The following is a 24317-nucleotide window of genomic DNA, read 5'->3' as shown; positions in this document are numbered from 1 at the left end:
AATAAAAATTTATTATTACCAAAAATTCATTCAATATAAGAATTTTTTTATTGTGGTTATTATAGTTATTATTTTTAAATGAAACATTCAGAATAAAAAAATATTATAATATTAAAAAAAAGAAATATAATATAAAAAGATAAATAAATTAAAACCTGTATCTAATTTATTTAAAATATAATATTATTTTGTAATAAATTAAAGATATATGTATTACTATTCGCTTAAAAAAGCCGCTAAAAAAGAAACTGATTGATTATCTTTTTAAGTTTGTTGAAAATGGTACTTTATTCTAATTCATACAAGTATTGGTTATCTATAGAACATTTAAGGATTCAAGTTTTTATTTACACACCCGATTTGTGAATTATAAAACGTAGAAAATATGCGGGTGTTAGAAATTATATTTGCTGTTCAAAGCAATGGGTAATAAAATCATATGCATATTTTAAATTATTATCAGATAAAAAACATGAAAAGAAAGTAAAAAAACATTTTGTGTGCATAAATATAAAAATTTAATACGAAAACATGTCTTCGTTACATAAAAATGAAAAATTATCCGAAGTTTTAGAATTATTTCTATTACCTAATTATAACATCGTATCTACTACCTATTTGGATCTTCTATTATCTCATATTTCTAAAGACATTAAAGAACGTAAGAAAATTTCAAATGTTATTATTATTATTTACAATAAAATTATTATAAAAAATTCGTTTTTATATATACTTATTATATTCATTTTAATTCATTACATTGTATTTTATTCTATTTAAATATGATTCATGTTTTGTTATATATTTTATTAAATTTCAGATGACACAAATAATTATGAAAATTGTGAATTGTTTCAAAAATGGGTGTTAAAGGCATTAAATATTTGGAATTTTGAATGCCTTCCCTCACAACCTATAATTATATTTACTTTAAAATTAATAGGAATAGTTTCACATAATGAATTAAGTTTTCACTATTGGCAATCTAAAGATGTATATAATAGAATATGTATTATTTTTAATTTACGTAAAGATGATTTGCCAGTATCTATTAAAATGGCTTATATCACAATGTTATTGGATTTGATTAAACATAGAAGTGGCAGACAATGGATTATTGATTCTAGTGAGTAATATAATTTTTATCATGTGTATATATGTATATATATATATATATATATATATATATATATATATATAATTAAAATATTAAAATATATATTTTATAGATGTTTGGAAAGATGTGGTAAAATATGCTCATTGGAATCATACTTTATATGTCACTCATGAAAGTCACAAGTTTTTGTGGCTTTTATTATCATATGAACAACAAAATATTGATTTTTGTAAAGAAATTATTTTAACAGTGGCTGCACCATTGATAACTAATACTTTTAAGACTCAAGAATATAAAATGCTACAAGATAATTATTTAGAACAAAATAAATTATTATGTACTACATTAGATTTATTAACCAATATTATTGAAAATACATTGTTTACAGACATAGATAATATGATAGCTGAATTGTGTCAAGAAATTATTGATTTAGAAATGAAAGTGAAAGCTCTATTTGAAGCATGTATTAGTACAAAACTTTTATCACATATTCATAAACTATTAATTTTGTGTTTATTTATCCCATTTAAACGATTCATTAGAGAAGGAAAAACTATAGATACTGAAACAACACAAAAATTCTATAGTGATTTAAATTATATATCTCTAATGCTTCTTTCAAAAGTATATATAATAGAATTAGTAAAAACGAATAAATTATTAATGATATACTGGAAAAAGTTACAATCTTTACATAAATTTGTTTTTAATCAAGAACATAAATTTGAACATCAAGTTATAAGTTTAATGGTAAGTATCATTTTTCTTATATTTTTGTAATTGTAAATAATTAAAAATTTTTTTTGTGAATAGATTTTACCTCTGGGTTTATGTATTAGACATTCATATAAAGATTATGATCTTTTTGATATGTTTGTTACTAAATTATGTGATGTAACGTGTACAGCTGTACAAAGATTAGGATATAATATAAGAAATGTTGTACTTAAAAATGATGTATCTGTAGCACAGGTTTCAAAAGTAGTTATTGATATACTTTTAGAAATAACAGATATCATGGATAGGGTATGTATAAATAAGATTACTTATAACTATATTATAAATTATTATGAGTAAATTATTTGCAGTCATGTAATTGTATATATGTATATATATTCTTATATCAGGATATTGCAGTTATTGTATTTCAAACACTCTGTCATGTATTAAGAAATTGTATGCCAAATACACACAATGAAACTATAGATAATAAAAATATTGCAACAGACTTGGAAAATGGACCAAGAAAAACAATATATAAGTATCCCTTGGAAGGAGATCCTATAATCGATCATCCTATATTGTTATCTTCACTTTTAAATGGTTTAGCAGTCATGACAGAGAAATTTAAATTAAAATGGCAAGAATGTGTAGAGACTATATGCTTGTTTTCACTAGCACAAGAACTTTTGAATCATTCTGGGGCATCATCTATGGTATATTTTATTTATAGCATTAAATGTTTCATAAAATATTATAAAATCTTGTTTTTAGATTTGTGTGAAAGCTTTAAAAGTATGTAAGTTGGCAATTCAGAATTTTATGCCACCTAATTTAGTACTATTAATTGAGACAGATAGTCATATGAATGAGATTGGACCAACATTATTTAAAAGATTACATGATATAAATTGGGAAGTAAGAGATAGTGTATTGGAAGTTTTAAATACAATAGCTGTAATTTCAGAAGATAGTAAGTAATTATTATAAATATAATTATGCATGTATAATATGTATAAATATTTGCAGAATATCCGGCATTCCAAGAATTTTTAGTGGCAAATGAGTTTTTGCAACTAGCAGTTGAAATTGCTAAAACAGACAGTGAAAGTTATGTTCGTGCATCTGCTTTAATTTTTATTTCGACTAGCGTTAGAATAAATAAATTGTGGAATGAAAAATTATCGCAATTTGATTTATCTGTATGTATGATTAAAAAATATTTAATTCTCAATTGATGTTTACAAGTAAAACTATATAGTTTTATTTTAGAATACAGCAATAATACTGTTCAATAATGAAAGTGAAGCCATAGTCAGAAAAGAAGTTGTAGTTTTAATAAAGGAATTATATATATATCGTAAATGGTCGTAAGTATACGATCTTACTGTCTATAAATATCAATATTGATATGATTATTCTATAGGAAAGGTATTATCGATGCTATGACATTAGCAATGATAAAAGCTGCTGTACTTGATCTTCATTGGGAAGTAAAAATAAGCGCTCTTAAATTTTGGAAACACGTTATAAAATCACATTTGTCTGATCAAGGTGTACTTGATGGTCATTTTCCGAAAGTAACATTTTCAAAAGAACATAGGAAAATTGTATCTTTGAATGAAACCGAAATAAAACGAAGACTCAATAAAGCATTAGATGAACTAATGAAACAAAATTGCTTGGGAGTAAGTATATTTATATGGTATATTTCATATATAAGTAATAATTATATTTTATGTTAAATTTTAGGTTCTTCTAATTACTCTAGAAGATAGTGATTTTGAAGTATGCAAAACATCAGCATACATAACAAATAAATTAAAAACATTCCTTTTGAAGTACAAACTTAATGAGCCTTTACCAGCGTTGCCTCTGCCCAAAGATAGTGCCACATTAGATACTTGTTATGTTAAATATGAATCATCAGACAGCATTGCAGATTCCAATTGTGAGATGTTTAGTAATTCTAGTAATATAATCGAAGAGATTGTACATGCTAATGATGCAAATCTACTTATTTCTATCTATAAAAATTCAATGAAAGTTGACAGTAAAACACAAAAATCAGAAGAGAAAACATTTCAATATATTTCCTGTATAACCAGACAAATTTTTCTTCAAACTATTTTTAACTTAGATATTGATGCTTACATTGCTGAAAAAGAACGGTGGTTAACTACATATACTACCAGTTTTGAATCAGTGTTGGATGATATATTAACAATGTATAAACAAGAAAATGTTAATTCCATGGACTGTTATTAATTATATAATAACGTGCCTTATACGTTGAACAAAATAATAATTCAAATCTTCTATATGAACATGGTATGCAGTTTTTTATTTTTCTATTACTTGTAAAGTTAAAATTTTATGAATTACATTATACATTATTTTTATTTTAATTATAATTTTATAATTGAAATAAAATTTTATCATAAGTTCCTTTTTTTTATTTAACATAGAGATAAATTTGCAATGTAATTTTTTCTTATAGAATTTAAATAAGAATAGAAAAAAATGTTCATATATTGTTTTTTTATCTAAATAATATAGAATAAAATGAATAGAATAAATACTTATGTATTTAACAGAAAGAAGCATATTAAAATTATTATATAAATTTTTTTATGCTTATTTATATCAAATATTGTTTTTATTAATAAAAAAAATAAAATATTTTTTGTTCATTATCTTATTATATATATGAATACAAATCTTAAAATTAATATATTTAATTTTTATAATTTAAGAAATTATTTAGATTCAAGAATATAAAAAAAAATTATTTGTTTTTTTGTACTTAATTCAGTCTTCATATTATTTGCTGCAATTTCTTATGCAATTTTTTTTTTTTAAAGAAAATTTTTAATGTCAATTTCCACTGAATCAGGATATACATTAGTTTCTTCAACAAGTATTTCTTGTTCATTAACATTCATAGAAATAATAGAATTCCAAGAAATATTATTACATGATGAATAGTGCTTTGAAACATTTTTATCTTTGTTAATATTAACTAATTCCAATGTTGTAATCTCATTATTTCTAATGTCCTCTATTTTATTTTTAATTTGTGATGTAAGAAATTCATTATTAATAGTAGTATTAGTGACTGAATTTTTGGTATTCCAAAATGATGTTGTTGCTGTTTGACCAGATTTAATATCTATAGATTTATTCTCCATTTCTATAATAGTTTCCACATGTTGCATTAAATCTTTTGAATTTATTTTTTCTATAGCGGTTTTATCTCTTTTCTTCCTTCCTCTACGTTTCCTTTTACTTAAATCATAACAAAGACTTTCAATAATATTAATAAATTCTTCATCATTTATCTCTTTTCTTTTATTTAATTCACGCTCCCAAGGAATAAATTGACTACAATTTATTGAACAAGTTATATTGTCATGACTAAATTTTTTTGCTGAATTTGTTTTTTGTTTTTCTTTATATATATTTCTATTTTGTGGTTTAGGTTTAATAAAAAGATGATTACATATATTTTCATTATTATTATTATCTCCTAAATTTATAGATTTTAAATATTTTTTTTTGAATTTTATATTTTTCCAATCTTTATAGCCCTGAAGACTAATGATAGTATGCGATAATTCTTCTAGATTATGATGTTGAATATGATGATTATGTAAATCAATAATAGTATTATGTTCATGCTGACAAATAATGCATTGATATAATAGAGACATTCTTTTTATTTTTTATTCTTTTAATTATATTTTCATAAAAAAATGATAAATGACGTAAATTATATATAAAATTTAAAAATAATATATTTACAATGCAATATAACAAGATTTTTAAGTACCTATTAATAAAATTAATATTTTAAATATTTTTGAATATAAAAATTGTTTAAAAAATAGAATTTGGAGATTTACCTTTCAAAGATTGAACATATGAGGTTATATAAATTCTCATAAAAAAAAAAAATCAAAAGAATTACAAACGATAATATTTAATAATATATGAACGTAACAATTACGATATTATAAAACTTTTTATAAGTTACATAACAAATTACAATTAATTTATCATAATTTACATGATGAGATTTATTGGATATAATGTTTAAACATCCACGTGAGAATGGCGAATAAATATATATCGATAATGATAATATAATGAAATCAAATATACGAATAAATGTAAAATAACAATATTATTTGATAAAGATTATATAAAGTAAAAATAATTTTGAATTTTTTAATTTTTTAAAAAATGTAAAATATTTATTTTTAAAAATATTTTAATTATTTTTTATAAATAAATTTTATGTAACATTTATATATCTATATTATTATTATAATTAAAAGCAACAAAAAAATTATAAATAAAACAAAATAAAACAAATTTGTATTTATAATTCAAAATTATAATTATAATAAATTATTAACTATTTTATAATATAATTAATAATAAAGAAAAATAATTATATTATTTATTTTTCGATTATTATATAAAATGAAACGATTTTTTATAACATTACGGTTGATTGCAATAAACAAAAGTATTACATGAGTTATTTCGATGATGATTATAAATAAAAAAATATGTAAAATTTAAATAGCTGCCAATTAAATTTAGATTCAAGCAAGCCAATTCTTACATTGGAATATCTATCAAGAATATTGAATAGTTTAAGATAAATCGATGACGATTTCGTGATTGGTCAACAATCGAAAATAGACCAATAAACATACGTTTCGCGCCGAAAAGATACGATTATACGAAATGATGTGCGCTTGCGCGTTCTTTGATTATTTTTGCGATGATTCGGCGCGAGCTTTCAGTCACGCGCATCACTTCGTAGGGGGATGATACGAAAATTCGTTTCGTGATTGTTACCAGAAAAATTATTTTAAATTAAATTTGCTATATCTTATTGGCTAGAAGGCAACAAGTGCAACGTTTAAATTGTGCATGAAATTCTCTTGTGCAAATATACAACGATGTCTTTTTATTTTCGCGACCGACCGAAATTCAGCGATAGATTACGTGGTAAATCTGGCAACGAACTTCTGCAAGAGATTAAACAACAATTCGATGAAGATAGCAAGTCTTTCTTCGAGCCTACTAATAGATCGGGACGGGATTCCTTTGAACGACATTCCGCTTTCTCAAGGGTGAGTTTCTTTTTTTTATATATATTAAAATTGAATTATATATAGGAATATAATTGTTGTTAAAAAATTTTTCGAATGATTTTTTTTTCCAAATAAGAATGTAAATTTAAGAATCATTTGATTTTATGATATTTTTCTAAAATTATTTTTTTTATTATTTTATTAGGTAATATGTAAGATAATCATAAACAAAAAATGATTTTTAAAATATTATAATTTATTATATCTGTCTTAAATTTCGAAATATCGAAAAATATATGTTCTTTCTTGCACGATTGAATGTTATACAAAAATTCTTTATTTATAGAGTGGCCCAATTTCTACGTAGTTTCACCGGCATGTATTTAGTTTTCTCTGCTTGCCGGTTATTCTTGTCGCAATGCCGACATTTTCAGAGGACAAAGAAGTAAAAAAATTGTGTTTATTGGCTACCGGTATCCGATAACATATGTCGCGATATAATAAAAATGCGAAAGAATGTAAGCGTAGAATGAATAAGATATTTTTCGATAATTTACTTGCATTAAATATATTTTATCATTAAAACTGCATGTTAAGTAATTACTTTAGGATTAACTTAATTATTTTTTCTTTTATAATATCTCATTATTTAATTTCATATAACTTAAATTTTCCATATTGTAAAATTTATTATTCATTGTATTAGATCACCTGTTCTGCATTGTCAATGAGCCAATTATTGTAGTTCATGGCAGTATCAAAATTGTTAAAACTGTATCGGCATTTTGAAAATTTTTTAATTTTATTGTGATTTTTTTCTTAGTATATTATTTCAATGTTTAAATTGATATTAAAGTATTTATTCGTTAAAAATTTTTATTTTAAGTGTTTTCTTTGATATTTCTATATTTTTCATAACATTATCAGATTCAAACGACGATGTTTATATAAACAAGTTTGATTAACAATGTACATTTTTATAATCCTTTAATAATTAAGATTATTTTATTGAGTAAATTATACATAAAATATACATATACATATATATTATTATTTTCTTATTAATAAAAAATGTCAAAATTTTGTTATATAAAGTATAAAATACAAAATGATACAAAAGGAAAATATACTTTAAAATTCCGATACTTAAAAAAAACTAATTTATAAAAACAATAAAATTAAATAATAAAAACAAAAACAATAATAATATGAATAAATTGCAATGATATATATATATATATATATAGAATTAAAATTTGTAGAAATATATATATATATATATTTCTATATTTCTATAAATATTTCTATAAATATATATTATATATATTTCTATAAATTTTAATTTTCAACTTATTTTTATATTTTATATATAAAAGCTAAAAATATTTGATCAATCGATATTTTCGATATCGATTTAAACAAATATAAAAAGTTATACTATACATTTCTCTTTCCTTCTCTTCTTATTCTCTCTTCTTCTTTTCTCCTTTTCTCAGTCCTATTTTTTATTTTGAATAAAATAAATAAAGGAATAAGTTATTCATATTATCTCCATGGCCAATAAAAAATAAAAGATTAATGCAATATTTCAATTAATAGCATTTATTTACTCATCTTGTAAACAATCGTAGAATTTTCATTCAATCTTTATTATTATGTTATTATTATATCTTTATTATTTTGTTTTATTTTTATCATCTTGTAAAAAAAAATTACAGTATAAACTAAGAAATATTTATTAAATTTATAATGATGAACTTATTATATTTTTTATTATTATTTGAATAAAAATGATTAAAAGATTTAGATTAGAATTTTTACAATTAAAATGTTGGAAATTTTTGTTTTTACAATTTATTTTTTCATCAGTTTGAAAATTTTTTTCTATTGTTATAAAGTTAATGAAATCATTTAATTAGTAAAATTATAAAATTATAAAATTTATATAAAAAGAAATTAAATAAAAAGAAAAAAAGAATTTAAATAAAATTTGATCATGGATTTCTTTCTTTTTTCATATACTTTCATTTTATTTAACTTTGATCAATGTAATGAATGAATCGAAATAGATATAAATAATTAAATTAATAATGTATCAAAATAATTTATGATAATAATATGATAGGTTAATTTTTTCAAAATTTATATAATTTTAGAATCTAGTTGAAAGAAGAAATAATAATGAAAAAATGTTAAACAAATTTTTGGAATTCACTTTTATGATCAAAATATAGAAAATTCAGTAATATAATATAAATGAATATGATTCAATTACTGAAAAGAAATTTCAAATGATATTCTTATTGTATTAACATGGCGTTGGTTATATACTTAAAAACCAAAACATTAATTTATCAAATATATAATTAAGGATCTTATAATATGTATTACTTAAGAAAGACCCATTCGTTTTTCACTCATATCTTGAAAGAGGTTATATTCATAGAAGTATATAGGAGCCAGCAGGCTATTAAAATCACCCCATTGCATTAAATGCCCCTTTTGAGGGTGAAGAGGATAACGACGTATTCCCTTTTATGGGCTGAAATGAAATCAATATGGTATACATGCGGTAAGTTTCGCAAGTTTTATCGTCGCGAACACATTCACTCATACATTGGGATGATATCGTTGGCTTTTCAGAAGCGCAGACAGACTCGGTAAAAGACCCAGAAATAACGTGTTTGTTGCTAAACGCCCGTCGCGCCGGGAAAGTGACTTACCACTTATTTGCCTCGCCATGGATCCTTTTCTGTTTTCAACAATAAAACGTTTCATTGATTGGTTAATAAAATCATTCTGGCAAAAAATATGCTTTTTTTAATACAAAGATGCATTTTGTTCATGTTCTTCATATCTTCTAATATATATATATATATATATATTATTATTATTATTATTATTATTAATAGATTTTAAATTATAACAATTTTAGCGATTTGTGAACATAATATAACGGGTGTGTAAGTATCATAGATCGAATAGACAGATTATTCTAGATCTAATGGTTCTTGCTTTGGAATGGCGAGAGAGAATCAATGGCGGCTATTTTGAGAGGTTTCGGCGTTGGCGATGTCGTCGTCGAGAACGTTCCTACGTTTTCAAATATGGTGTTCGAAGATTGCAAATATAGTTTTATCATATATTTTACATAAAAAGAAATTATTTATTAAAGATATTTTTTAAATATTATTTTAGAGTATAAGTATAATGATAGTATTAGGTTTAATATAAATTTTTAACATAAATTTTTTTCTATGAGTAAAATCTTAGCAAGTATGATAAAAATTGTTCTTTTAGTAGAATTCGTCTAATTCTTATATTTTAAAATATTAAAAAAATATTTATCTTAGAAAAATTATTATTGTTACTAGCCAGTTTTTCTTATTTTTTCCATATTATAGATATTGATATATATATGAGATATTGATATATGAGATTCATAGAAATTAATACGAAAATATAGTTGAGAAATGTTTTTTTGATTTTGAGAAAAAGAAGATATTTCTTAAAAATATTTATTATTATTAATATAAATAATATATTCATCGTTATTATTCTTTTAATAATTGAGTTATCAAAAAATTTATTGTTAATTTTATAAATAAGAATTTCTTTCAGTTTTTCCTGCTGATGAAAGATGCCGTTACAATTTTCATATAATGATTCATAAAATCATTCATCATATATGGAAAGAGATAATTTGGAAAATGAACTTTTTTTTTATTACTCAAAACCATCCAACCGTTAATTATCACTTTCGTTTTTTTTTTGTGAATGTCATTCATGAAACAATTATAAACATTTATGAAAAAATAAATCGATTTAATTAATATTTGAGTAAAATATCGTATGAATAAGATTATATCATATAGATCTAGATAAAAATAAAGATATGATTGTAGTTAGTTGTGTGCCTTATCTCGATGAGCACTTCTATTCGTTCATTTTATATGACAATGGTATAATATTACTGTATAATCATATTCTTTGCATATATTCCAAGAAGTATGATTCTTTTAAAAAAATCTATAAATTATTCAAGGAGATCAGTATCGTGGATTCATTAATTTTCGAAACTTTTATCGCCACGTCCTGTATTAGAATTATTAGAATTATCCGAAGGATTAGAACAATTAAAATTAACCGAAGGATTCTAAAAACATCGATTTTCAATTCTATATCTAAATTTATATCTATATTCAATATTTATCAATTTAAAGAATATACAAATTTTAAAAAGAAAACATTTATATAAAAAGAAAATGTTATTCATTTTAATTCAATTTTTTTTATAAAAAATTTATAAATAAAATATTAATTTATTATTGATCTTTAATAAGTAAAAAAGAAGATATAGAAATATTTTTAATATTATATATAATATTATATATTATAAATAATAATATTATATAAGATAATAATATCAAATTTTCAGATTGTATATTTTTAAAATCTTATAGATTGGAGTAAAAAACAAGGAATGCAATTTTGATCGAGATGTTGAAATTATATATTCGTTTCATCAATGCATTATTTATAAATATAATGTAATTTACAATAATTTTGATTGTAATAGAAATCTTTATTTTTTCTTTCACTGATCATTTGATATATGTGATGCTTCGTTGCACGTGAAACAATGTAATTCCGTATGAAAGTGTTCTAATTGATCATTCTCATTTAATAATAATAATTTAATATAATTACAACTTTTTGTAATAATATTCGCAGAATAATGATATATTGAATTATTATTATATAATTATTATCAAAAACTATTATAAATGAAAATTATTTATCATACATATGAAAAATATTCTATAATCAATTATATTTTAATATTTTACAATTTATATTTATAATTTATAAAATTTTATATTTTATAATTTATATTTATAAAGAATATATTATGAATATATTTATGAATTTAGAAAAAATAGAATTGAACTAAAGAATAATATTATATAAAGCTGCATTGTGAAAAATATATATATTTGCAAATTTTATATGATTAATACGCATAAGTTTTATGTGATAATATATATACAATATAATATAGTATACATAATATGTTGAGATATATTATGCCAGTAAGAGAATCTTTCTACAGTTATCTTGATGACGTCACAAAACTTTAGTCTGCTAGAGAATGTCGGTTGAGCACCTCCTCAAGCTTATGATCTCCTGATTGTACCATCGATCACCGTAGATCATCGATCGTCATTATCAATGATCGAAATGTGTAAACAGAATGAAATCGAAAATGAAATTGAAGTGACTACTTGCATCGAACTGTGTGATTTATGAAGAATAGATTTTATTAACGATCAAATTTAAGTACTTTTTATTTTTTGTGAGATTACGGTTAAATTAAACATTTGACTAAGATTTTATAAAGAAAAAATATGTTGATTTTATAAATTCTTCTATATGAAATATAAAAATATTTTAAAATCAAATTCTATATTATTTTTAAAAATAAAAATTAGGATGAATGTAATTCGTATTTCATAAAGTATAAGTATGAAATACATATGAAATTACTAATGATCAGTATTATAATATTTTATTACTTTTTCCTTGCTGTTAAGTTCAGTTATTTATAATGTAAGATAATATCAAACTTTTAAGTGTTGTGTCATATAAAAAAACTATAATTTTATAGATCTAAAAATATAAGAATATAATTTTACATTTTGCAACTTACTCATTATACCGTTAGATGGCAACACATTTACGAGAATTGTTAAATAGTATTAAGTATATACTTCATTTTTAATTCTATATGAATCTTTTAGAAAAAAATAAATATTAAAGAAAAAATTATTTTCAAATTTCAAATATTTCAAAGGAATTTGATAAAGTATGAATATTTTTTAATTTGCAATTATTGATATATTCTTCTTATTCATTATTTTTTTTACGTATAAGTTTTGTATATTAATTATATAATAACTATATTACAATAATTTTTTTTGCAATTAGCATATCATATCATTTTAATGAATCGAAACAAATTTATTAGTCTTATTATCATATTTTTCATATACATCTATGAAATTCAATAAAAATAATTAAAATAATTATTTCATTTCAAATTTATTTATGATTTTTAAAATTGAATATTGAAAATAAAAAATTGACCGAATTTGAATTTTTATTCAGTTATATATTAATTAGAAATTCACATTATTAATTAAAATTAAAATAATAAACTTATTTATATCTTTATTTTTTTTTAATTTTTTATTATTCTTTATATTAATTGAACAAATAAATAAAATTTTGTTTCATTAGTTTTATAAATTAAAAGAAATGAAAAAAAATTATTTTTTTGAATATTCAAGACAATTTTTGTTAAAAACTAGAACAAGCTATAGCTAACCTCAAAATGAATATCTTATTAAGTACCGATTTTTTCAGTTATTCCGTGTTATATGTAATGAATAGAAAAAGCAATTTCACGATTTAATTCACAGCAATGTTACGCAAAAAATGTATATTTTTTTTCTTTTTATGAAAGGAATTTTTTCTCTTATTAACTTCATTTTCATTTTCTTCATTTTCAGAAAATGACTATATAATAAAGGATATTTGTTCTATAAATGAAATTTATTTTCTAGTTCAAGTTTATTTTTTCATATTAATAAACATTAAATTATTTATCTTTTAAATTATTTATAAAATTTAAAAGATATATGCATTCATAGAAGTATGAAATATCGGTTTTAATATCATTTGATATTTTGAAATTATTTAAATTCTTAAAGTATAACATTTATATAGATAAATTTTATAAAATCCATTTTATTGATATGTCAGACAATCGATTATATAATCTTTATCTTGTAGGGGAATACGAAGTGAGTCATCTGTTCAGTGAATTGCCGTTGTGTACCCGTCTATACGCGAATCGACATTTTCGTCAAAGTATGCGATGCGATCTGTTTCTTGCTTATTGTCAAGTGTGATAAACATCCAATATTCTTGAAAATTTTGATCTCATTCTGCTGTATTTATAAAATATTTTGTGGGAAGCTAGCTCCATAGATGAGATTATATCTTGATCGCAAAGAAGTTATTATTTTACCAGACTATATTACGTGTTCAATTATACTGTTATTAAGTACGTAACGTTTGTAATAATTCTAAAAATTATTTTTTTGTTTGAAATTGTTTATTCTCTATTAACATTTCATAAAAAAATTTAATATATAATTTTTTAAATTAGAAATATATATTATGTTGTGAAATATATTATGTATATGAAATATTATGTTATTATTTTATATTATATATCATGTCAAAAAATATATTTTTCATAATAAATATATATAATAATATATATTTATATATTTTATATCAGAAGTGATGTAAAATAAGCATTTTAAAATATTTTTTAATATTTAAAAGTAAATATCATGAGTTTTTTAATTTATTAAATTTTGGTTCATTGTCCACATTTTTTTTTTATTTTTTATGATTACAGGCTCGTTATGATTGAATTATGAATCGCAAACTACTACTATGGCATGTACTTATTCTAGAAAATATTTTTCCTTGCTTCACTTTTAGAAAGAGATTTTCGTGAAGCATTCATTATTTCAGGTAATATAATATAATAATATAAAAAATAATATTTAAAAATTTATTTAAAAATTGATTTTTATTTTAAATTAATGTAAAATTTTATTAACAAGTTATATAAAAAAACAATATTATTAAATAAATTATAGAAATTTTCGAACAATTTAAAATCATATATTAAATTATAAAATCTTAATTGATCTTTATCTAATTTAATATGTTGAAAATTATTTCAAAAATTTCTATATGTGTCATTAATTTTATCTCTTTATATGACGCGTAACTGCGTTATAGAATATATATCATTTTTAATTATCTTAAAATATGATCATCTATCAATTAAATATATCAAAATAAAATTATCATGTTAAATTATATTTATCAATTATCTTTAGATATTTAAAAAATTTCAGACAAATTTTATCATATTAATTATCTTGAAAAAATTCATTTTTTTTAAATATTATAAATAAATTCATTTCAAATATTATAAATAATTGTTCTAATAAATTTAACATGAGAATTAACATGATAAAATATTATTAGATATTAATAAAGTTAGGTTATGTTAAATAAAATTTCGATTTGTTTTTGCATCATAATACTTGCTACACGATTTGTATATAATACAGATATATAATACATAAAATATATATATATATATATTTATATATATTTCTACGTATATTTTTATATTGAATAGAAGAACTTTGGATTGGAACCAAATTCTATTATCGTATGACTAATATCCAATGGCAAATTTTTGTACCTTGGTATAATAAATAAAGATACAAAATTAATTAATATTAAATAATAAAATATTTCTTTAAATGCTTGAATAAAAGTATGAAAGAAATTATTAGTTGCAATTTAATTATGAAACTATTAATAAAATCGAAGTTTTGTTGAAATTTTTTGTTAATTATAGAGAATGCATTATTATTTAAAATTTTTTATAAATATTTATAAATTCAAAAGAATCTTATCAGAGTTTCCAAGACGATTTTTTTTAAAATTCGAAATATTTTGAAAATAAACTTTGTTAATATATGATTAATATTTTGTTAATATTTTATTTATTAATCATTTATATAAATTCTTATTTGGAATATGATCTAATATATATGATCTAAATATATATATACAATATTTTATAATAAAACAGTATTTTTAGATCAGACATACTCTATTTATATATTTCTATTGAATGATTCACAGTTTTAATATTATATAAAAAAAAATAAATAAAACTTTTAAAATAATAGTATAAGTCTTATCAAATAATAGTAATAATAATAATAATAATAATAATAATAATAATAATAATAATAATAATAATAATTTTTATCAATAATCTATGGTACTATTTAACAATAGGAGAGAAAGAGAAAAAATTGATTAATTTTTGGATAAGAATACAAATATGTAAAATTCTTACTATAAAAGAATATAAGTAAACAGGTTCGAAATACAGTCTTGCTCAGCAAGTTGATTGAAAATAAAAAAAACAAAAAAAATTTGACAATATTTGACCACAGTTAGTACAAGCCATAAATCATGTTGAAAGTATATTTGAAGAAGAATATTTCATTCATTTAACATAAAAAAAAAACATTATTTTTGAAATTGTTAATGTTATATAATTCCAAAATTTTATTTATTTATTATAAATTGAAAATTAAAATTTTTAAAATAAATAAAAATTGCATTATATAAAATAATGCAAACATTATATATTATTTCAATGATTATATGTTTTAAATAAGCAATAATAATCAATCGATTTTACAAAGAAATATCAATAATTATTTAAAAATAGCACAATACGATCATTTTTGGTTTTTCATTCTGAATGTCACGTATCATTTAAATGCGCGAAAAATAAACGAGTTCTCGAAAGAGCCAGAGAGGAATGTTCTAGTAGCCTCTAGTCTATTAATTCGGTTGCTCTCGTGGCGATTCGGCCATACTCGGTGTAACAGTCACGTGGCTTTCTACAGCCCACACAATAAATATATTTAAGTTGCTCCGGGAACGCATTGACAGTTTCACTATTGACTTGAAAGGAGTATGTTTTATAACGCACGTATTTTGATGATTTTCCGAAAAGACTTTTTTTTTTTATAAAAATTTTCCATGTGCGAGTGTGTGATACAAAGTGTAAAAAAATAAATGACTAACGTCAATAGTGATTATATTATATAACGAAAAAAAAAAAAAGACAAAAAGTTAAAATACTAGCGAGAAGATTGAAAGGAAGGAGAGCTAAGAACAACTGTCATACGTTTTCTTGGTAATATTACAAGATTTTTAAAAAAAGAAAACGAAAGTGTGTTTTAAATCGTTTATTTTTCGTTCCGCCTTTTTTTTGTTAACACACCGGCATTATTTAGTGAGCTTTTTGGCTAATTCTTTGAAAACATAAAAAAAAAAAAAAAAAAAAAAAATAAATAAATTTAACCTGCAGAGCAAGCTCTTAACAGCAAAAGGGCACGAACTTAACCTCCTAGTGTATGAGAAAAAGCCAGCATATATCTATATTAAAAAGTTTCATCCTTTGAGAGAAAAAAAGAGAAAAGGACACCACGTATTCGAAATCAGGCACGGATCAAAGGGTCCACAAAATGGACTCGCCTGTCATCGTGGACAAAGCATCTGAATTCGGAGAATCAATTGATTTGGATCGTCCATTTCCCGTAAGTGGTGCCATTTTCTTTTGCCATTCCCATCATGCAATCGTTACAATAAATATTACATATATGAATTTAACATCCAGATATTAAATCTTGGTATTGAATTATTTCCATTTATTAATTTTTATTATTTCGATATTGTATCTATTCGATATTCAAATGTACACTTAAATATTAGGAAAGAATAATATAAAAATTGTTAATTAGTTTATGATGTTGTGCCAAAGCCTGCATTTCGAATCATGCAATCTAACCATTGATATAGTCAATTCTTGACGTTTTTGCCAAGAATTTTCCAGATCATTCTATATTCAATACATTTTTTTCTTCATTCTAGTTCATTCTAGGTTATCATTGATTTTTTTTCTAGGTTTCATTAATTTCGATATAATTCATTATTAACATTAATTTTAAGCATTAGGTGATTTGCCATATTTAATATAATGAATCTTATTTTATTTACTGATTTTTTTTTTTTACGAACAAGTTCATTAAGTGGATAGCAAATTGTCAAATGAAAAATTTAGATGTTGCTGGTTAAGAGTATGGAGAAAGATATACGCATGCCCTTTGATGTTCTCGATTCGTTTCGACCTTCTCTTATGCGTTCCGCGAGATCGCGTGGAAGTTAGAAATAGAATTCGCAGAGTGACGTAGTTTTTGCTACTTCGAAAACGACGAATTTTATCGAGCCATGAATTTTTTACTTTCTTTGAATGAAAATAAATAAATAAAATAAATTCTTAAATAATTGATTATTATTATAACAATGTAAATAATGTTCAGTTTATTAATTTTTTAATAAAAATTACATATATATATATATTAAAATAAAAAAATTATTTTGAAAATCATTATATGTTATCAATTTTGCAATATATTAAATTAAATGCAATGGCCTTTGATTAGATCAATACAATTTGATTCAATTAGATCAAACAATGTCTTTTCTTACTTATTAATTTCGGTTTCGAATATTTCGAATACATTCTCTTAGAACAAAATCCATTCCTTTAAAACATAAATGTGACGCTAATAATAAACTAACGGAGACGTTTCGGTAACTCTCTTTGTTAAGTTGTTTGCGTTTCTTATGACTAAAAGGAATTGAATAAAAAAAGAAAGAGCATAAGGGGGAAAAAAAAATAAAAAAAAAACGAAAAACATAACATAATCGCGATTCATTCGCTGACTACACTTTATTTCTTTTCGTTTACATTCGATCACTCGACCGTATTAGGCTTGCTTGGAGATTTTGTGACCTTAAAAGGTCTTTTCTTTTGAAATTTTATCATCAATATTTTCATTGTTTTTAGCTGGAAAAATCTTTTGAATTAATCATCAATTTAAAAAAGTTAATTGTTTTAGTTCATTATGTTATTATCTCTGAATTGCGGATTATGTCATAGGATGGAAATAATAAAAATATTGATTAGAAAAATTGAAGATTATTTTATTTTGTTTGTAAAAAAAAATACAATAAACTATTTATTTTTTCAATATATATATTGATTTAAGAAAAAAATAATATCATGATATGTTGCATGTTATGTTTTCAATTATAATAATTTAATCACAAATTTTTGTCACCATTACGAATATGAGTTATAATTATTGAAATACAAATTTACTTTCCTGATTTTATTTCAGTATTTCTATAGTACTATCCATACCTATTTATTATATTATTAAATAGAAATAATTATTCGTTTATATTTATTCATGTCAATCAAATTGCATGAACACTATATTGTTTCTATCACTATTCTAATCAAATTAAAATGAAATTATCTTTTCGATATCAGTATACCTACTTTTTTGAAAAATCGATAATAGGATATTTTTATCCATGATCTAATCACTTTTTATGCAAAAATGAAACCGGTTTCGTTAATCGTTACTATTGATACTATTGATGATGATGCTTCAACTTAACATATGTGTAGGCGTTATCTATGCGTTGGAGAATAGAAATAAAAGATTAATTCAATTCATTTTACTGATCGATTTTGCAAACGATTTTCGCTAGCATATAAAAATCATTTATATATAGGGTTAAAAATCATATAAGATTTTTGAGAATATTTGGATTTTAAATTTTGACTATTATTTTTCGGCGGCACAAAACTTTGTTTCTTTTTTTTTTTTTGAAAATAATTGAAAAAAATATGTATTCATAAAACTCGATATTTATCGTAAAGAAATCAGGAAATAACCACAAAACGACATCTGCCGTAAGTTCAATTTGAAGGACCATGACACAGTTTGTTTATATTGAACTGACGCTGACATTCACCCAGTTTGCCATTTTATGGATAACGATAACTGTCTTTATATAGATGCATTTTTTCACAAAAATTACACTCTGTTATAATTAATAAATATAATAAATAATTTTAAAAATAAAAATAAATAATAGAAAATAATTAGAAATCAATTATTTTCTAAGAATAATAAAATATATTTTTTAAATATTAAAATTTTGAAAATTAGCATCAAGATAATTTATAAAATAAAAATAATGTTGAATTTATAAAAACTATATAATTAAATATTTCGAACAGATTATTTATTAAATTGATTTTGCAATTTGTAAAATGATGTGTCATATACATATATGAGAAAAAGTGTATACAAGACGAAAAATTGCATAAAAGGCAAGCAATGTATGGAATGCAGCTCATGGATGAATATTCAATGCAGAGTAGTTCAGTCACAGTTCCTGGAATTGCATCTCGTAATTAACATATTGCATAATTTTCAAATTATATATAGTGTAAGAAACATGATAGTTCTTTGATAGTTTAAACTAGTTCAGAATTATATATGATTATATCATTCTAAAATTTAATTCTATTTAATTTTAATTTAATTTCATAATTTTATTTAAGAAATATTATTCAAAACAAAATAAATCATGAAATTAAATTATTATTGACAATTTTTAATTATTGTTGAATCTAAAGTAATAATTGTTTATATACTAATAAATCCAGATAAAAACAGAAGAAACAAAGAAAGTATTTAAATAAATATCTAATTTAAATATAATAGCAATCTTAAATATAATGAATTTTAAATATAAAATTAAACATATTTCTAGTTTTTCAATTACAGTCTTTTCTATTTCTAACACATATTACTATTAAAGTAGTCAATATGCGAATTGCTCGTTTGCAATCTTTCAATATTTGTATTTTTAAAGTCTTTTCTTCAGAAACAAAATGATATTAAACAAGATATATATTTTTTTTTTCTACTTTTTACTTAATTTTTTTTTGAAATTTTTATTGTATTTTTATTTTATTGTATTTTGTTTCTTATTAGCGAATAATTGTTAAAATTAAAATAAAAGTTCTAAATATTACTAATTATTAATTATTGATTAATTTATAATTAAAATAGTATATATATTTTCCTTATTCTTTTCAATAAAAAAAATGATAAATTTTTTTATTTGAAATGTTATAATAAATATAACATATTGAATCAAACAAACGATGAAAATATACAAAGAATTATATATATTATAATTCTTTTTTTATTATATTATTTTATTATATATATTATATATTTTTTTTATTATTATTTATGTTAAAAAATACTTCCACAAGCGAATTCCTTTGAACGAATTATATTACGTGAGTGAGCCTATAAAATACTCGCGTCCAAAAATCATATATACATGTGCACATTATGTCGCCACTATATAATTTTCCAGTGATGTAAAGGCTGTAATACACATCGTCACGAGTGGAATATCCACGCGAAATCATTTCTCGAAATGGCGTGAATTATCGTAATATGAATATACAAATTGTGACATTGATTACGAATGTTCTTCTAAAATCGAGAAATACGATTGCAATGGAAATCTTCGTATTTTTAAAAACGATTTCACGTATGTAAATGGACTAATGTGCATGGCTTTTAATAATTTCTGTGAGATTTTGTGTTTATTAAAATTATAAAAGATTCTATAATTTTAAAGAAAATATAGTAATACGTTGCACGTCATGCTTCATTTTTCTTTTAAAAATGATTAATTATAATTATTCGTTTATAGCATTTATGCATACTGAAAGAAAATAAGCTTTTTGTGCTGTAAAAACTTTGCTGTAAAGATATTAAACTGCATTTGATAAAATAGATTTTAAATAAATAAGCTTTAACTTAGTCCATGTAGGAAAAAAAGATTATTAATATCAAGATGTCTTCTGAAATTCATCATTTTTAAATTTGTAGAAAAAATTTATAATATGTATAAGATATACTCGGCAAAAAGCTTTTGTCGAAAATATAATTTATAAATAAAAATAAAGAAAAATTAAATTGTATACGAAAATTTCATTTTTTAAAATTATACTTCAGAAGATATTAAAATTATCAAAAAAAAAAAAAAAAAATAGAGAAAAAAATAAAAAAAATACAAAAGAATTTATTCTAATTTCTAATTTCCAGGGATTTCCATTTGATGACGACAATTTTGGACGACGCAGTGATATTCGTGCTCATCTGGATGATTTAGCAGCTCGTCATCCAGAATTTGCAGATCATTTATTAGGTCCACCCTGGGGTGATATCCCTTTCCACAATTCTTTTCGCAATCGAAACCGTGATATTGGAAATAAAGAACGTAATAATTATCAACAAGGCTGTTCCGACGAGGACGCAAAAAGTCAAGCAAGCGGAAGTAGTGTTGCCAGTGGAACTAGTATCTCAAGTTCCCACGGCGAATCGGATGTTAATCAAAATCAACAAAACAAATCTTTAAATTTTGAGCAAACTAATAAAAAAAATCAAATCCCACAATACGGATTACGCAACACTGTAGATATAGGTCAACATCATCATAATATGGAGAATACTGATAAAGGAAATCGTGGTCAACGTTCTATGTCTGCACCTCCAGAAAATAGACAATCTTTTAATCAGAAACAATTTCAGCAACAAGAACAACAATCACCACAACAATCACAGAGATATGTTTCCAGAATAGATATAACACCACAGCATAATCAGCCTCAACATAAATCACAACCTCAACAGCAACAACAACAAAAACCGCAACAGCAAAGTAATGTTAGGCATATTCCAATTTTTGTTGAGGGCAGAGATGAACCTGTGCTTCCAAGGAGTTTCGATCAAGGTTCGCAACACCGAACTTTTGTGAATATGGATCCACATTTTCAAAGACCATCGCCGTTTGGTCAGCATTTTGCTGGAAGGCATCAGCAATGGTCCCCACATTTTCAAGAACCATTTTATCAGCAGCCAAATGCATTCGAACATCCCTCTGCAAGACAACAGCAGACTCATAATTTTAAAGAGCCTAGACAACAATTATACAGTGAAAGACAGCCTCAGCATCAGCAATATTGTGAAAGACAATCTCAGCAACAACATTATGAGCAACCAAAAGAACAAAAAACTCAACAGCCTCAACAGGGACAAGAATTACCAAAATCTAAACCTATTGTTTTAAAGGATCCTTTAGAGAGAGTAGCTCTTGTTCAAAAAGAAGTTGATGCTTTGGCTGAACAAGTCAAGCAATATAATGGCATTTCGAGAACAGATAAAGAATATATTTATTTAGATGAAATGCTTACTAGAGAATTAATTAAATTAGACGATATTGAAACAGAGGGTAGAGACAATGTACGACAGGCACGTAAAAACGCAATAAAAAGTATACAAGAAACGATTAGCTTACTGGAATCAAAGGCGCCATTGCCTTTGCAACAAATGTCAGCAGAAGAACAGAAAAAACAGAAAGATCAAGTTTCCAACATTACCGAAGAGATTGAAAAAATGGAATCTACAAACATGAATCAGAAACCGGAAGATCAATCACAGAATAAGGAAGCCATTCCACTGCCTCCTGGCCCATCATCTCCAATGAAAAAGACTGGAGAGATTATCGAATCTTGTGTGGAGAAATTAGAAAGTTTCGATAATAATCAAACAGCTGATCCACAACGAGAAACTAATCAAATTTCCAACAAATCTATAAATGCAATTTCAGAGAAACAGGAAATGATTGCAATGGATACACAGCAAAGTCCAGAAGAAACGAATATAACTGAACAAAAGAAATTGAAAAATGTTTCTGAAGAGAAGAAACAAAAATACATCACTGAAGAGAAAAAAGCAGATATTTCTATTGAGAAACCTATAAAGAATACTCCTTTCGAGAATAAGTCAGAAAATTTTTTAGATGAAAAAAAAATAGAGAACATTTCTGATCACAAGGTAGAAAATACTGCTAAAGAAATAAAAGAAACTACTGAAAAGAATAAAATAGAAAAAGGTATCAAAGAAGAAAAAGAAACAGAGAAAGCAGAAAATGCACAGTTTACTCAAGAAAAACAACAGAAAACAGAAGAAAAGATGGATCTAGATAGTGGTGAAATAAAACAATCACCTAAATCGCAAAAGAAAGGAAAAAAGACGAAAAAACAGGTTCCAATTTCTGATAAACCTATACCATTGCCAGCTCCAGAAAGTACCGAAGCTAATGCAAAATAAAATAACAAAAAAAATTAGTGTCACGATTTTAATTGTATTAAAAGATACGTCAATCTAGTTATTGTTAATTTGTGTATCTTTAGAACAAAATAACTGTTTTCATTCAAGAAATCACAAAGTCTTGTGATCGTTATTTCTTTTCTGTTTTATGATTATTCTTGGTGCCAGATTGACAAAAACGTCGTGGATCGACGTGATAATCGCACAATTGTTCATCAGCATAGAATCATGCTGATCAAAAACTTCTTCTGTTCTACTTCGTTATTTTAATTTCCATATTATTATAATTCAAACAGGGGAAGCACATACGGAATCTGTTCAATGAATTTAAAGCGTATTTAAAAGGATTTACAACGAATATAGCATTTTTAAGGCTGTTTTCGCTGTTGTGTTGCATTTGAACGAAGCTGTCCCCTTATTTTCTTTTCTATACCGCAGTTACATATGATTTTAAACGAAATCATATGTAACATTCACCGGATTGTATTATATATTTTGACGATAATGTTCAAATTTTGCACTTAAATTAAAATATTGACTCTCATTTAGAAATAA

General features: G+C 23.0%; 3 protein-coding genes across 4 annotated transcripts; 2 read left to right on the top strand and 1 right to left on the bottom strand.

The window, feature by feature from the left end:
• Positions 1-266: 266 nt before the first annotated feature.
• Positions 267-4524, top strand: LOC100868248 (integrator complex assembly factor Brat1). Its single transcript, XM_012487485.3, has 10 exons — positions 267-661; positions 821-1126; positions 1230-1870; positions 1934-2146; positions 2248-2556; positions 2615-2813; positions 2870-3042; positions 3113-3210; positions 3267-3528; positions 3593-4524. The coding sequence occupies exons 1-10, from the start codon at positions 532-534 to the stop codon at positions 4106-4108; spliced, it is 2847 nt and encodes a 948-aa protein (XP_012342939.2). The 5' UTR covers positions 267-531; the 3' UTR covers positions 4109-4524.
• On the bottom strand, positions 3908-5949 carry LOC105735679 (uncharacterized). Its single transcript, XM_031916973.2, has one exon. It carries the CDS (start codon positions 5551-5553, stop codon positions 4699-4701), a length of 855 nt encoding a protein of 284 aa, XP_031772833.1. The 5' UTR covers positions 5554-5949; the 3' UTR covers positions 3908-4698.
• On the top strand, positions 5852-24317 carry stv (BAG domain-containing protein starvin). 2 transcript variants are annotated; one of them, XM_003694392.4, is made up of 4 exons: positions 13807-14080; positions 14444-14562; positions 17009-17237; positions 21696-24141. In XM_003694392.4, exons 3-4 carry the CDS (start codon positions 17166-17168, stop codon positions 23760-23762), a joined length of 2139 nt encoding a protein of 712 aa, XP_003694440.1. In that variant the 5' UTR covers positions 13807-14080; positions 14444-14562; positions 17009-17165; the 3' UTR covers positions 23763-24141. The 2 variants fall into 2 exon arrangements, with proteins under 2 accessions (XP_012342941.1, XP_003694440.1); XM_012487487.3 differs by lacking the exons at positions 13807-14080; positions 14444-14562; positions 17009-17237 and adding an exon at positions 5852-6990 and having other exon boundaries at positions 21696-24317.

The sequence above is a fragment of the Apis florea genome, unplaced genomic scaffold (assembly GCF_048593485.1).
Source record: "Apis florea isolate Af1SG1 unplaced genomic scaffold, ASM4859348v1 contig_3081_pilon, whole genome shotgun sequence".
Taxonomy (NCBI): Eukaryota; Metazoa; Arthropoda; class Insecta; order Hymenoptera; family Apidae; genus Apis; species Apis florea.
The sequence above is the reverse complement of the archived record's forward strand: the minus strand, read 5'-3'. Positions and strand labels throughout refer to the sequence as shown.

What these genes read in the sequence shown, in the direction of transcription:
- LOC100868248 (XM_012487485.3), top strand. Translation starts at nt 532, where the DNA reads ATGTCTTCGTTACATAAAAATGAAAAATTATCCGAAGTTTTAGAATTA. An exon ending in ATTCTGGGGCATCATCTATG is followed by an intron (nt 2,557 to 2,614) that starts GTATATTTTATT and finishes TCTTGTTTTTAG; the next exon opens with ATTTGTGTGAAAGCTTTAAA. An exon ending in TGAAACAAAATTGCTTGGGA is followed by an intron (nt 3,529 to 3,592) that starts GTAAGTATATTT and finishes GTTAAATTTTAG; the next exon opens with GTTCTTCTAATTACTCTAGA.
- LOC105735679 (XM_031916973.2), bottom strand. Translation starts at nt 5,553, where the DNA reads ATGTCTCTATTATATCAATGCATTATTTGTCAGCATGAACATAATACT.
- stv (XM_012487487.3), top strand. Translation starts at nt 6,817, where the DNA reads ATGTCTTTTTATTTTCGCGACCGACCGAAATTCAGCGATAGATTACGT. An exon ending in GACATTCCGCTTTCTCAAGG is followed by an intron (nt 6,991 to 21,695) that starts GTGAGTTTCTTT and finishes TCTAATTTCCAG; the next exon opens with GGATTTCCATTTGATGACGA.